Source organism: Entelurus aequoreus, linkage group LG01, assembly GCF_033978785.1.
Source record: "Entelurus aequoreus isolate RoL-2023_Sb linkage group LG01, RoL_Eaeq_v1.1, whole genome shotgun sequence".
Lineage (NCBI taxonomy): Eukaryota > Metazoa > Chordata > Actinopteri > Syngnathiformes > Syngnathidae > Entelurus > Entelurus aequoreus.
The window spans coordinates 79,209,864-79,224,863 of record NC_084731.1 but is presented as its reverse complement, the minus strand read 5'-3'; the positions used below and the strand labels follow the sequence as shown (position 1 = coordinate 79,224,863).

Sequence of the window (15,000 nt, the reverse complement as noted above, 5' to 3'; positions counted from 1 at the left end):
CAAACAAGGATGGGGCGAGGGTCACCACTTTGACAACAAATGCGTGAGCAAATTGTTGAACAGTTTAAGAAAAACCTTTCTCAACCAGCTATTGCAAAATGTTTTCTTGTAAAGTAACTCAAATAATGATTAAAAAAAACTGCAAACAGAAATATATGTATAATATGTATTGAATATTCAATACAAAATTTGACTTGTGCTAGCAATATTTCGTTAATGCTTTGGAAAAACAAGCTTATTCTCTTTGTTTGGGTTAAAATAAGCTAACATTATGAATGTAAGTAGCTCTCAACCATTTTTATTTTGTAAAAGTAGCTCTCAGAAGGAAAAAGGTTACAGACACCTGGTGTGATTCAATTCAAAAATTTAAGGAACTTTACCATACTAGCAGACATGAGATGGCAGGAAATGTAGTACCCGAGGTCCCAGATTAGCCCAATGAGTACAAGAAGAACGATAGTATGTACATAATTGAAATAGAATAGGGTATAAATAAAATAGGTCAGGGATTCTCAAACTGTGGTACGGGTACCACTAGTGGTACGCCAAAGAATCACTTAATTAAATATTCAAACACAGTGTTACTGTTCGAACTGTGTGTTATGTCACAGTGGCCACGAATATTAAATACACTAGTTAAATAAAACTTCTGGCTTGTTTTTATTGAATATTTAGGCCTACTTTATTTTAACCTTGGTCATTATGGTGGTACATGGAGAGCAAAGTGTTTTCTGAGGTTCTACTTGGTGGACAAAGTTTGAGAACCACTAGAATAGGTTGTAAATATCACAGGTTAATAGGTAGAGATTATCAATAAAATAGAATAAATAGAAAAATTAAATGGATTGTGATCCTGAAGCAATGTGAGCGAGGGCGAGCAGGTGGTATTTCTTTTTGCTTTTCTTTTTTTTTAAGACAGTGCACAAAGTATCTATTGTGATCCATTTTCCATATTTGTGGTGGTCTGCCACAACTCAACGATTGTATGGGAAGAGCCAGATTTATTCTTTGCTGCCTACTGTTGCTCTGGGCTTAAAGCATAATTTGTCACAACCGTCTCCCATGTTCGTCATCACATTATCATATTCAGTGTTACTGTTAGCGTGTTGCCCGTTTGTGCTCATATCAGTTTGATATGTTTGCTGGGTCAGGATTAGCCTCTTTCTTGGCGGTGGTATTAGCTATCAACCATCCTCCTAATAGTGAAGTGAAAGAGGACTATTTAAACGGACAATTCCTCCTCCGTGTTTGAATTTGAAGAGAACTATATTTAACTGCTCTGTCGCAGTGGTCCTGCTTCTACTTTATTAAAGCCGAGGCAATATTTGCCTGTTGGCTTTAAACACTCACGATGGCGTGATGGAGTGGCTTCTCTGAACAATGGAGCATCGAGCGGCATCGTGCTCTGTCTTCATGGTTGTAGTGTTCCACAAATCTAAAGCAGGGTTTCTGCGGGTCATTAAAAAGCATTAAAAGTCATTAAATGGATTTTGCCAAAATGAAGGCCTTAATTGGCTTTTGGCATTAAATAACATTCAGTAAAATGTCCATGTGCATTGGAAAAAAATCATATAATTGCAATTGGCAAAAAAAAAGACAACAAAACAAAACACACAGTTTTTCCAATTAGTGGCAAAACTGCACTTTTAAGATTTTCAGTTTTTATTAAAGTGGTATTTGTGCTGGCAAATATTAAGAGTCAATTTTATTTTTAAGTGTGTTCATCTATTTAGGGTAATTAAGTTTTTGACCTTCCAATTACAATAGTACAAAATACCACAGTAAAGCCACAGTTTCGTTGGTGCTTAATTTGGCCTCAGTAATTTAGTCTCAGTTAAATTTTTGAACTATCTAACACAGACCTGGGCATTCTGCGGCCCGCGGGCCACATCCGGCCCTTTGTGCGTCCCTGTCCGGCCCGCGTGAGGCCAATCATAAATTACAAAATACATTTTAAAAAGTATCTATGTCGAGTGTGCAATACAACGGTGCTGCTTTTGTTTTGAAAAGTGTTATTTGTATTACTTCCGTGTGGACGTATGCACGTGCGTGATTGTGAGTGAATGTGAACAGCTGCAATCACAAATTACAAAATAAAGTTGAAAAAACATCTATGTCGTGCGCGCAATACAACTGTGCTGCTTTTATTTTGAAAAGTGTTATTTATGGGCGTATGTCCGTGTGTAACCTGTGAATGAAGGTGCACAGCGACAAGTGATGCACGGTTTACACCCGAGACGCTTAAAAGAGAAAAGTTGATGACGAATGGCGTGTTTTCAACAACGTTCCCTCTAAGGTGCGCGCCTGCGCAATTGCGCACTGCTCAAGCGTCCTCTGCGCACAGCAAATATATGCCGCGCACCAAATCAAATCCCATCTGAATTCTAAACAAAATAAACACATTTATTCTGTGTAATTTTGCAATGCAACTTTGAGTGACAGTGACAACAAGCGGCCCTAACGGTGTTCGTCAACACAATTCAAATGAACACCGTTCAATTATTGTAACGTCTATCGAGATGCTTCGAGGCCAGGAATTGTGTGGATCACTTTATTGAGCAAAACTGTTTATATTCGGCCATAACCACACCAAAAACATGAGTAAAACACTTCTATCTCGAAAAACTAGTCATTTTCTGCCGTACAAACCAGGCCAAAACCAACTTGTCATCTGTCACCAACACGCATACCACTAAACCACTGGTGCGTTTATGGCCACACAAAAAGTCGGACAACTCAAACACCACACAAAGTTGCACTATGACTCCTCAGTCATACGTGTGCTTATTTTACTGTCATTTATTATTAATGTTAATTTATTTATATTAATCATGGAATGCTGTTACTAGAGAAAGTTACAGGAATGCACACTTCATCCTATTGCTTACATTTCATTGTGCAACATGAGGATGTTAAAGGGGAACTAAATGTGATCTCTGAAAGGGGTACAAATGATTCCCAAAGCAGTGCTTTTGGTATAAAGTTAAGTTAGGTTAAATGAAAGTATTATTATTGTTATTATTAATTATTATTATTATTATTATTATTTATCTTACGGTATACATCAAAAATAATATTGAGCAAAATTTAATTGAAATATTGTCGATGTGGCCCTCCAGCAGTGCTCGGGTTGCTCATGCGGCCCCCGGTAAAAATTAATTGCCCACCCCTGATCTAACATCATTATAAAATGCTTATAAAAAACAATCTCCATGTAGTAGGACAAGGGCAGTAAAATTGTTTGAAGTTGCATTAAGGGGCATGAGATTGTGGCCATAAACCGAGAAGTTAGTCAACTTTAACATTCAGCTTATACCTGACGATGGCGAGAAAGACACACAGACAGACACTCATCTAAAGCACCTTTTTTTTTTAACCTGTATGAGGATTATGATTAATTATTCATCTAAACAGAGAAGACATGAACATCCTGTCAGTCAGCTTCCCAGTGAGAGCAGAAATTGTACAGTAAGTGTTTGTTATATTATGTTTATAGTTTGTATATCTTCTTCAGCACTTAGCAATACTAGTGTTTCACTGAAGCTGGATCTGTTTGGCACACAACTTCTAAAATTTGCAGCTTATCCTCAGATTCAGGCTAAAAAAATAAAAGGTCCTGGATCATCATTTGTCCTAAAGTAGTCTTTGTTGGTGCTTACGAAGTCCGTCATGAGTAGTAGTTGTTGTTGTTGAAGTGAAAAGCAAACAATGTGATGTCTGTGAAATGAATATGCAGCCATATGCTTAAAATGAGCAAAATATGTAAATATTACATGTTATTATAAATACTACATTACATATATACTTACAGAGTGTATATAAAACGTTAATGTAGGCTTTTGGAGGTCTTTTAGAGCAGTGTTTCTTAACCCATTGTTGGGCCGCCAAAAAATATCTGTTTCTCAGCTCTGGTCCAGCAGTTGTAATACACGTTTCCTCCACTTGTGGCAGTAATACTATCAAACAAACAGAAGTCTGGAGCTAAAGTCAGAGAGAAGTTTCTTAAGCGCAAAAATGATGACTAAAGTGGTGAAGCTGTAATTTCATTTGCACTTTGATTTTATTGACAGTTTAGTTAAAAAACATATTCATTATTAATATATTCATCTATTTTGGCACAATATAATTGTATGTAAATTTATTTTTTGTCAGTTTTTTATGAGTCCCTTCTTATGCTGTATTATTTGGTTAGTACTTATTTTTGTAATCAGCCTGACCTAAGCCTAAGGTTTATGTGTTAAATAAATAATAATATTTGTGAATAACACATGCTTTCATATCATTTGACAAGGTTGTAAACTGTAAGTAGGTTAGATATATTTATTGACTCTGAGTAAAATCAAGAGTAAGATTACTAATTCAATGTTAATATTTGAGTGGGCCTCCAAAAAGGTTAGCAAGTGCTTTATAGGCGGAGTAGAGCAAATTCCATTACCTCCATTGTTCGTTGACTTTTACTAGCTTTTATTTACAAGTTAGAATGCATTAAAAAAAATATGTGTTCTTGTCTTACATAGGGATTTATGAATGATAGGCAACATACAAAAAAGAAACTGCTGTTCCCCTTTAGGTTATAGCACTCCTAAATTGAGTTATTGACTGTATTTTCCAAGAGTGACCTGACAAAGACGACTGCATAACAGTTTCTGACGAGACCTTCTCAGCACACAGTACAATATTTACAACCCGAACCAGTTTCGAAACGGTTTGACATCAACCAAGGTCATTGATTTTTACGTGTCTTTAAACTGAACTGAAACTCTTGGCATGGTTTATTGTGTTTGTACTACAAATATCTGGAAGACGAGTTGCATGTAGGCTTAATACATCCCAGAATTTGCCAGAATTAAGCAGTGGGCTGATTTTTTATTACTGAAACGCGAGAAACCGAAACAAAGTCAGAAAGAATAGCTTGGCACAGATCCATTTTGACATAAAAATAACTGGAGATTGTTAGCAGTATTGCAACGCTGTTCCTTCAGAGTGCCTGAAAGAACTGTGGTTCCGTAACAAGGTGCTTCAGCAACACACACTCATATTTTCCAGTAAGAATCCGTAGGCTGCAGTTACTAGGCTGTTTACTTTTCTGTTATGCCATTACATTTTCGGATGAATATTGACATTCTCAATCCAGCCACAAAAGTCATACATGCATAAATACTGAGGGTTCTATATCGTCTCCGAATGCCACTAAATGAGGTCATCAGTATGACTCATTACATTTTCCACCACAATATTTACATGCTTTTACGACAATGTCCATCAAAATGAGCAGATGACATTTTTGACATACTTCATGCCTCTTTCATCGCTGTGTTGTGTCAGTGTATAAATGATTTAATATTGCGTAGTGGGAAAAAAAACATTCTTCGTTGACAGTCGCAGTGGGTGTAAACTTGTCTTGGAAGCTCTCCATCTACTCCGTGATGTTTTTAGCTGCAGGACTTGTCTTGGCATTCTTTTATTTTATTTCTTTACACACTGCATTAAAAGCCAAATTACTGCATGTCTCTGTGGCTCAGGCGATAGAGTGTTCGGGTGGGAGAAATATTGATATGGCAAAATATATTTTTGATTTATGCTACCTTGCACTGTGGGTTTAGTAGTGTAGTTTAGTATTTGACATTTATGTGGCAAGAAAAATTATCCAATAATGGACAATTACAATAAATGCAATAAAAGGATCATTTGAATTACTGTGGGTTTGGGTTAGTTTTTGCCTCATCCCTCACATAAAGTGTGTGTGTGTGTGTGTGTGTGTGTGTGTGTGTGTGTGTGTGTGTGTGTGTGTGTGTGTGTGTGTGTGTGTGTGTGTGTGTGTGTGTGTGTGTGTGTGTGTGTGTGTGTGTGTGTGTGTGTGTGTGTGTGTGTGTGTGTGTGTGTGTGTGTGTGTGTGTGTGTGTGTGTGTGTGTGTGTGTGTGTGAGTGCGTGCGTGCGTGCGTGCGTGCGTGCGTGCGCGCGCGCGTGAAGAATGCGTAACGGCAGCTAGTCCTGGATAAATTAACCACACCCACTCATTAATGCTTCATTCGCACGCAGGATTCTCACAGAAATGAGGCAAACACTTGTTTTGTCCTGTCCAGTCATTTAGGCAAATTATATTGTTGATGTACAAAACCCAAAACCAGTTGGGACGTTGTGCAAATCGTAAATAAAAACAAAATCCAATGATTTGCAAATCCTTTTCAACCTATGTTCATTTGAATAGACTGCAAAGACAAGATACTTAAAGGGAAACTTCGGTTTTTTTCAACCTGGGCCCTGTTTTCATAATTTTTTCTGTATATGTGAGTGCTGGATAAAACATTTTTTGAGGTCGCGCCAGTATTGAGCAGGGCAGGCAGCCTCCAGCCCAGCTAACGCTCGTACACAGGGCAACTGGCTCTCGTCAAAATTCGGCCTATAAACATGCATTTTTTTCACACTGACAGGCTCAGATAGTTACAATGAGTGTCCGACAACATACTAGAAAGGAGAAATTAACGTATGTCTCTACCTTTAGCTGGAGATCGCTGTTTGTTGTGAGCTGTGTCCAAATCTCACCACGCTACAAATCTCGTTCCGAAATCTCGCGATAACTCGCGACAAAACACCGGTGGAAAAACAGTTACCTGACTGAGGTGAAGAGAGATGACTGAAGTGATTTTCTGTTGGATTACCGAAGACTGTTATTTTAGTTAGGGTAATCCAACAGAAAATCACTTCAGTCATCTCTCTTCACCTCAGTCAGGTAACTGTTTTTCCACCGGTGTTTTGTCGCGAGTTATCGCGAGATTTCGGAACGAGATTTGTAGCGTGGTGAGATTTGGACACAGCTCACAACAAACAGCGATCTCCAGCTAAAGGTAGAGACATACGTTAATTTCTCCTTTCTAGTATGTTGTCGGACACTCATTGTAACTATCTGAGCCTGTCAGTGTGAAAAAAATGCATGTTTATAGGCCGAATTTTGACGAGAGCCAGTTGCCCTGTGTACGAGCGTTAGCTGGGCTGGAGGCTGCCTGCCCTGCTCAATACTGGCGCGACCTCAAAAAATGTTTTATCCAGCACTCACATATACAGAAAAAATTATGAAAACAGGGCCCAGGTTGAAAAAAACCGAAGTTTCCCTTTAACGTTCGAACTGGCAAACTTTATTTTTTGCAAATATTAGCTCATTTGGAATTTGATGCCTGCAACGTGTTTCAAAAAAGCTGGCACAAGTGGCAAAAAAGACTGACAAAGTTGAGGAATGCTCATCAAACACTTATTTGGAACATCCCACAGGTGAACAGGCTAATTGGGAACAGGTGTGTGCCATGATTGGGTATAAAAGCAGCTTCTGTGAAATGCTCAGTCATTCACAAACAAGGATGGGGCGAGGGTCACCACTTTGTGAACAAATGCGTGAGCAAATTGTCGAACAGTTTAAGAACAACATTTCTCAAGGAGCTATTGCAGGGAATTTAGGGATTTCACCATCTACGGTCCGTAATATCATTAAAAGGTTCAGAGAATATAGAGAAATCACTGCACGTAAGCGATGATATTACAGAACTTCGATCCCTCAGGCGGTACTGTATCAAAAACCGACATCAGAGTGTTAAATATATCACCACATGGGCTCAGGAACACTTCAGAAAACCACTGTCAGTAACTACAGTTTGTCGCTACATTTGTAAGTGTAAGTTAAAATTAAAAGCCATGTATCAACAACACCCAGAAACGCCGCCGGCTTCGCTAGGCCCGAGCTTATCTAAGATGGACTGATGCAAATTGGAAATGTGTTTTGTGGTCTGACGAGTTCACATTTCAAATTGTTTTTGGAAACTGTGGACGTCGTGTCCTCCGGAACAATGAGGAAAAAAACCATCCGGATTGTTATAGGCTCAAAGTTCAAAAGTCAGCATCTGTGATGGTATGGGGGTGTATTAGCGCCCAAGGCATGGGTAACTTACACATCTGTGAAGGCACCATTAATGCTGAATGGTACATATAGGTTTTGGAGCAACAAGTGTTGCCATCCAAGCAACATTATCATGGACGCCCCTGCTTATTTCAGCTAGACCAGGGGTCGGCAACCTTTACCACTCAAAGAGCCATTTTGACCCGTTTCACAAATTAAAGAAAAGAATGGGAGCCACAAAACTCTTTTGAAATTTAAAATGAAATAACACTGCATACAAAGTTTTTTTTCGCTTTGTGCTATGTATAAACCAGGGGGGTTGGGGGGCGGGGGGGGGGGGTGTTTGGTGGTAGCAGGGGTGTATAATGTAGCCCGGAAGAGTTAGGGCTGCATGGGATTCTGGGTATATATTCTGTTGTGTTTATGTTGTGTTACGGTGCGGATGTTCTCCCGAAATGTGTTTGTCACTCTTGTTTGGTGTGGATTCACAGTGTGGCGCATATTAGTAAGAGTGTTAAAGTTGTTTATACGGTCACCCTCAGTGTGACCTGTATGGCTGTTGACCAAGTATGCCTTGCAGTCACTTACGTGTGTAAGCAGAAGCCTCATACAACATGTGACTGGGCCGGCACGCAGATAGTACGGAGAAAAAGTGGACGCGACGACAGGTCGTAGAGAACGCTAATAAAGGCAGTGTCATCACGGCACGCCCTCAATATTGTTGTCCGGGTGAAAATCGGAGAATGTTTGCCCCGGGAGATTTATGGAAAAATCGGGAGGTATGTCGGCAAGTATGCAGCTGAGCCGCATCAGAGTGGTCAAAGAGCCGCATGCGGCTCCGGAGCCGCGGGTTGCCGACCCCTGAGCTAGACAATGCCAAGACACATGTTACAACAGTGTGGCTTCATAGTAAAATAATGCGGGTACTAGACTGGCCTGGCTGTAGTCCAGACCTGTCTCCCATTGAAAATGTGTGGCGCAATATGGAGCCTAAAATACCACAACGGAGTTGTGGTATTTGAACAACTGTTGAACAACTTAAGCTGTACATCAAGCACGAATGGGAAATAATTCCACCTGAAAAGCTTAAAAAATTGGTCTCCTCAGTTCCCAAACGTTAACTGACTGTTAAAAGGAAAGGCCATGTAACACAGTGGTAAAAATGTCCCTGAAACTTGATTATATGCATGACTGTATGTATGCATATGTACGTATGTTTGTACAGTGATTGTGCGTGTGGATGTATGTACAGTATGTACTGTATTTGTGTATGTATGAGGCAAAAACTAACCCATACTTTAATGTGTGTTCCTAAATGGTGTTGGACGTCTTAGATGAAGAGAGCAGTTATGATTTTGGTTTACAGAGTAAACAACTAAAAACAAAGCTTTTGGGCATTGTTTTCTCTAAACACATACATTTGTCTTAATATGGCCAAGGACACACATTATTGTGGGTTTCCTGCACGTCATCTTCATCACTAAAGGAACAATCTAATCTGCGGGAGAGAGTGCCTTTGCCATTTTCAAGTATGTTTATTTTTTTCTTTGAGATGTCAGCTTGAAGTGTCCCTCTGTCTATGACTCCCTCGTCGTCAAGTGACATGAGCCTCTGATTGGCCAATCTGGCCTATCTTTAGCCAAATGTGACACAATTGGCCTATCCTTAACCAATTGTGACTCATCATACAAAAAACAACCAATCATCATGGATTTTCTTCGTATGTATGGATGTTCTCATTTATCCAGGTTATTGTATTTTACCTGCATTTTTTTTGTCTGGATTCGCAGTCCATTTTCTCTCTTTGTAGCTTGCAGCTTTGATGTAAGCTACTTGGCTACATGGGTCTAAAAATAGCTGAACTACAGGAATCGCTACAATAGTGAAACTACTGCCAAGCTTCTGGGAAATGTAGTTAAGCTACGTAGCTTGTTACTGCCCATACCGGGTGATGTCCTCCAGCCCCCCCAACTTATCAAAATCTCTTCTCTTGTCTCCTCTTTTTCGAGGTCTTGCACACACGCAAAGTTGGTGTGTCCGTGAGCCTTTGTTAGGCCTGTCTAAAAACTGACTCTGTTGACGACCGAGATACAAGACACGTTCGTCAGCTTGCGTCGATTGGACGTGCTCATATGGATCAATTCCACCAATTGTATTTAGTTTTTATGGTGGTAAGTTTTTGGAACAGTTTGTTTCGGTACAGTCCCTGTACGATCCGTTTTAATCCAGTTTGTTGCTGGTTGAGTACAGCCATATAAACAAAAACTTTGTCTAGCGAAATCAATCAATCAATCAATCAATGTTTACTTATATAGCCCTCTCAAAGGGCTGCACAAATCACATGTTGCCAATTTGCAGTGTGGCAATACTGTATTGCATTCCCGCATCAAGAGTCAAGTATCGAGAAGAACCTTGTCCCGGAATTGACAATAAACCTGAGGCCTTTATCTTCCAAGCAAAGACATTGCATTATTCTTATTTGGGTTGCAAAGGTCAGGAGTCATGACGTCAATACTGCTGAGGCTTGTAAAAAAGGAGATTATATTGAAGCCATGCCTGCTTTTAAGCCATTAATGTTAATCCATCCGCCATATTGGCGTGCAGAGATATTGAGAACATATGAGTAACCGTATTTATTGATTAATTTTGTTTGTGTTCCGAGTGCACGCAACCATGAAATTTGAGGATAATTAGACAGCGAAAGAATTTGGAAGCAATCCTTTTGACCTTATTGATTTTGTCTCTCTTACTATTTCTCTCTGACTGATTAGATCTTCTAAATGGAGCCCAGGAAAAGTGTGAGCTGCCGCCTTTGGATGGCTTTCCTCACTGCGAGGGCAAGATCAAGGTGAATAAAGTGCACCATTTGTACATGGACAAAACACGTGCTCGGTGCTAGCTTATTCTGGTCACTGTGAAAGTGCTTTTTGATGAATTAGGAACGCAGAAATATCTGCAGAGTTGCTTTAGTCGCAGGATAACCAATTTTCCACATCCTGTCTCTGTCGTCCTTTACTTACATCCTCACACTGCATTCTTTTTTTTTTTTTTGATTGTATTTATGTGGTCGTATTTTTTCAAGATGCAAGCGCCGCTAAATATTTTCTAGTGACCTTTCAATTCTCTACTTCAGTGGATGAAGGAGATGTGGCGCTCCGACTCCTGCTATTCCAGTTATGGTGTGGATGGATCCACTTGCTCCTTCTTCATTTACCTCAGCGAGGTGAGTGCACCCAACAGTTACATTTCAAATGTTACAGTAGCAATTTAGTTTGAACCGAGTTAATGTCCATGCAAACTTAAAGGGGAACTGCACTTTTTTGGAATTTGGCCCATCGTTCACAATCCAAACAAGAGACAAGAAGACAGAATTTTTTTTTCTTTTTTTGCATTCTAATTTGTAAAAATCGGCTCGTTATTGTTGGCTGGTAATGCAGCTATTGAGAGCAATCCCTTCTGCCTTTAAATCACTCTACAAAAGCATCCAAAAACCACCAACAATACTTGATTCACGTTTCGTAAACTGTATAATAACCAAGCTGTAGCGGCATTGTTATTGAAAGAGCGAACACTGAGGAACTGTTTATCTAGCGTAGTAACACATCGTTTTGCGACGGCATTCTACGGCCTTAGCCATAAGCTAGGTACGGCAAGAGGTAAGCTAGCTTTTGTGTCAGCAGCTGAATGGCTTTTGAGTTTGTAATGTACAACACAATGCGATAGGACACCGATCTGTACTGACTGAAAATATTAACAATCATAATACAGTATCTGTAAAGTATTATTTCATGTTTTGTTTGTACACAGCTCGCTCGACAGTATGTAGTTGTGGTGCGTGTATCAGATATTTTTTTATCTGTTATCAGAGCTATTTTTTGTTGTTATTGGACTCATCGGTATGACTTTACAATTCCTCAGCAGTATATGACAAATGTTAGATGTGTGTATTTCAGGGGTTGCCAACTCGTCAAACATGATCGACCAGTCGATCTTTGGTCGATCGTGAAAATATTAGGAAAAAAAAATTGTCAATATGACATCAGTGACACTCCCAGCCGGAAAAATTACTAACAGACCCGCCATCAGGCAAGTATTTTAATCCTTGAACACGCCTGCACGCCTCTGCCTCCCTCTCTTCAGCCTCTCATCCGCAGCTTTGACACTGCGGCCGCGCGCTACACCCGCGCGCTACACCCGCTCGTCTCGCAAACACGCATCGCATGACGAGCTAATAAATCATCGAGCTGCAACAATGAACTAAGGCTGACTGTTGCAACGCATCGGACATTTTCCAGCAGCCAACATCACACAACTCTTCCCTCTACCACAACCATCATCGTTCGCCTGCGATGGGAAGCTAATTAACGAGCCAAATAATAGAGTCTGTGAACATTGCTCCAAAGTGCGGATTTTGTTTTGATTTATTGTGCATACCAAACTAAACATTGACTTATGAAAGGCAGTAATATATGATAAAACAAGGCGGCAGCTAAAGAAGGACTTCACCGTTCATCCCCTGTTTTATCACACAGCATAAACCCGCCAAGTGAATAACCTGATTTTACTACCGTATTTTCCGCACCATAAGCCGCACCTAAAAACCACAATTTTTGTCAAAAGCAGACAGTCCGGCTAATAACCCGGTGCGCCTTATATATGGATTAATATTCATATTTATTTTCATAAGGTTTAGGTCTCGCAACTACGGTAAACAGTCGCCATCTTTTTTCCCCGTAAAAGAGGAAGCGCTTCTTCTTCTACGGTAAGCAACCGCCCCCATAGAAGAGGAAGCGCTTCTTCTTCTACTGTAAGCAACCGCCAAGGTGAGCACCCGCCCCCGTAGAAGAAGAAGCTCGCGGATATTTAATTTCATTTGTGTGTTTCCGTAAAGACAACAAAATGTCTCCTACTAAGAGACACGTGTACAAGGTTCCACTGACTTTTGATATTCATGTGAACCGCACTGTGGATATAACGGGAACACGTACGGTGAATATTCGCACCACAGGGAATGAGAAGTCGTACTACTGTGGTTCTAGCTTGCCATGCTAACGGACAGAAACTTCCACCCACGGTGATATTCAAAAGGAAGACCTTGCCAAAAGAGAACTTTCCAGCCGGCGTCATCATAAAAGCTATCTCGAAGGGATGGATGGATGAAGAAAAGATGAGCGAGTGGTTGATAGACGTTTACGCGAAGACACCGGGTGACTTTTTTCACGCAGAGCCGTTCCTGTTGATCTATGACTGCCTGCGCGTCCACATCATCGATGGTGTCAAAAAACAAGTGAAGCACACCGAAGAAGAATAATTCGAAGGAATTTGTAGATGAGTAATAACTTCAGAAAGTGAGCTTTAAATGTTTATTTTGTGTGTTGTGTGACACTAACGTATGAGCAACGTTGAGTTATTGATGTTGCTATTGCTCTGCACTATTTTGAGTGTTACTATTTTTGTTATTGCACATTTGCACATTACATTTTGGGAGTGAACAGAGTTGTTAGAACGCTGGTTTGTAATATATTATTAAAGTTTGACTGACCTATCTGACTGTTTTGTTGACATTCCCTTTAGCGTAGCGTAGGTGCGGCTAATAGCACGGGGCGGCTAATAGGTAAACAAAGTTTTGAAATATGCCGTTCATTAAACGTGCGGCTAATAACACGGGGCGCCTTATGGTGCGGAAAATACGGTACTTCCAGCGCTGACGTAAGACAACCATGTGACTCGCGTACCTCATGTAACTATAGGATGCAGAAATGTACTACAGTACTAAGACTATAGTGGTCATAAACAATTAGATTCTACAGCATGGGCGCCCAAAGTGCGGTACAGGGGCCATCTGCAGAGGGCAATGACTCGTATGTCATTGACCCTAAGCACATTACAAAAAACACCTGCAAAAATGGGAAAACAGCAAGAAACACAATTGAAAAAGCCCAAATGTTGACATCAGCCAATAACGACACAAAGCTTTGTCTTTAAGAAACAACAACAAACAAAAACTATTATATATATATAAAATTATATTTTTTTAATTTAAAAAAATGTCATATATATACATATATATAAATATATATATATATATATATTAGGGCTGTCAATGTTAACGCGTTATAGTATTTCTATTTAAGACAAAAAAGTGCACTTAATTCTTACTGTACTTACTGCCACCAAGTTTTGAGCAAATCAATGACTTGCAGTTCAGTAAAACATTTACAAAACATTGCCGTATGACATTCTAACTACAAAATTGCATTTGTGTCCAAATATTGGGGATTTTTTTAAAGAAAATGTTATTTATGCAAGCAAATATAAACCTGTGATTAATCATGAGTAATCACAGAATTAGAGTGTGATTAATCTGATTTAAAAAAAATGAATCACTTGACAGCCCTTTACATACATATGCACGGTCTTTCCCAGCTAATAGCGCTACCTACAAGGGTGTGTGATTCCACCCAATCAACCATAGATCTCATTCTCACTTCAGACCGGCCTAAAATAAAAAATAGTGGGGTCATGATCTGTGATCTTAGCGACCACTATCTAACCTTCTGCACCCGCAAAATAGCTAAACCCAAAACCAATGGCCACATAACAGCCCAATCCAGAACCCTAAAAAAATACTCCAATGACAATTTCGATTTAAAATTAGATGAGTGGGACTGGTCCCCTGTGCTCGCGAGCAACCTGGTCGATGTTGCTTGGGATCGCTTCAAAACGGCGTTCCTAAAGATACTAAATGACATGGCTCCCGTGAAAACAGTCAGGATCAAAGCCCGCTCGGAACCATGGATGAATCCGGACCAAATTCTTCAGGGACTCTGCCTCCATCATTGCCCCGATCATCACGCACATAATAAACCTATCAATTACACAAGGCCAAGTACCAAAAGATTTTAAGATAGCAAGAGTAACTCCCCTATTGGATTTAACAAAACCTCATGGAGCTGGATGCAATCTTACTTGGAGGGGAGGGAGCAGGTGGTAGAGGTGAACGGCACCGTGTCCCCCCCCCCCTCTCGGTGAGCTGTGGAGTCCCCCAAGGCAGTATATTGGGACCTTTACTGTTCCTAATATACATAAATGACATGTCATCGGCATGCGACTG

At 40.0% G+C, this 15,000-nt stretch overlaps 1 protein-coding gene across 2 annotated transcripts in view; it reads left to right on the top strand.

The window, feature by feature from the left end:
* The window catches only part of mgat5 (alpha-1,6-mannosylglycoprotein 6-beta-N-acetylglucosaminyltransferase), a 218,772-nt gene that overhangs the window by 87,849 nt on the left and 115,923 nt on the right, over positions 1–15,000 (top strand). For both annotated transcript variants that reach the window (XM_062059285.1, XM_062059294.1), the window contains 2 exons: positions 10,658–10,734; positions 11,020–11,109. In XM_062059285.1, coding sequence (XP_061915269.1) covers positions 10,658–10,734; positions 11,020–11,109 — 167 coding nt within the window. The remainder of the gene's footprint in view (positions 1–10,657; positions 10,735–11,019; positions 11,110–15,000) is intronic.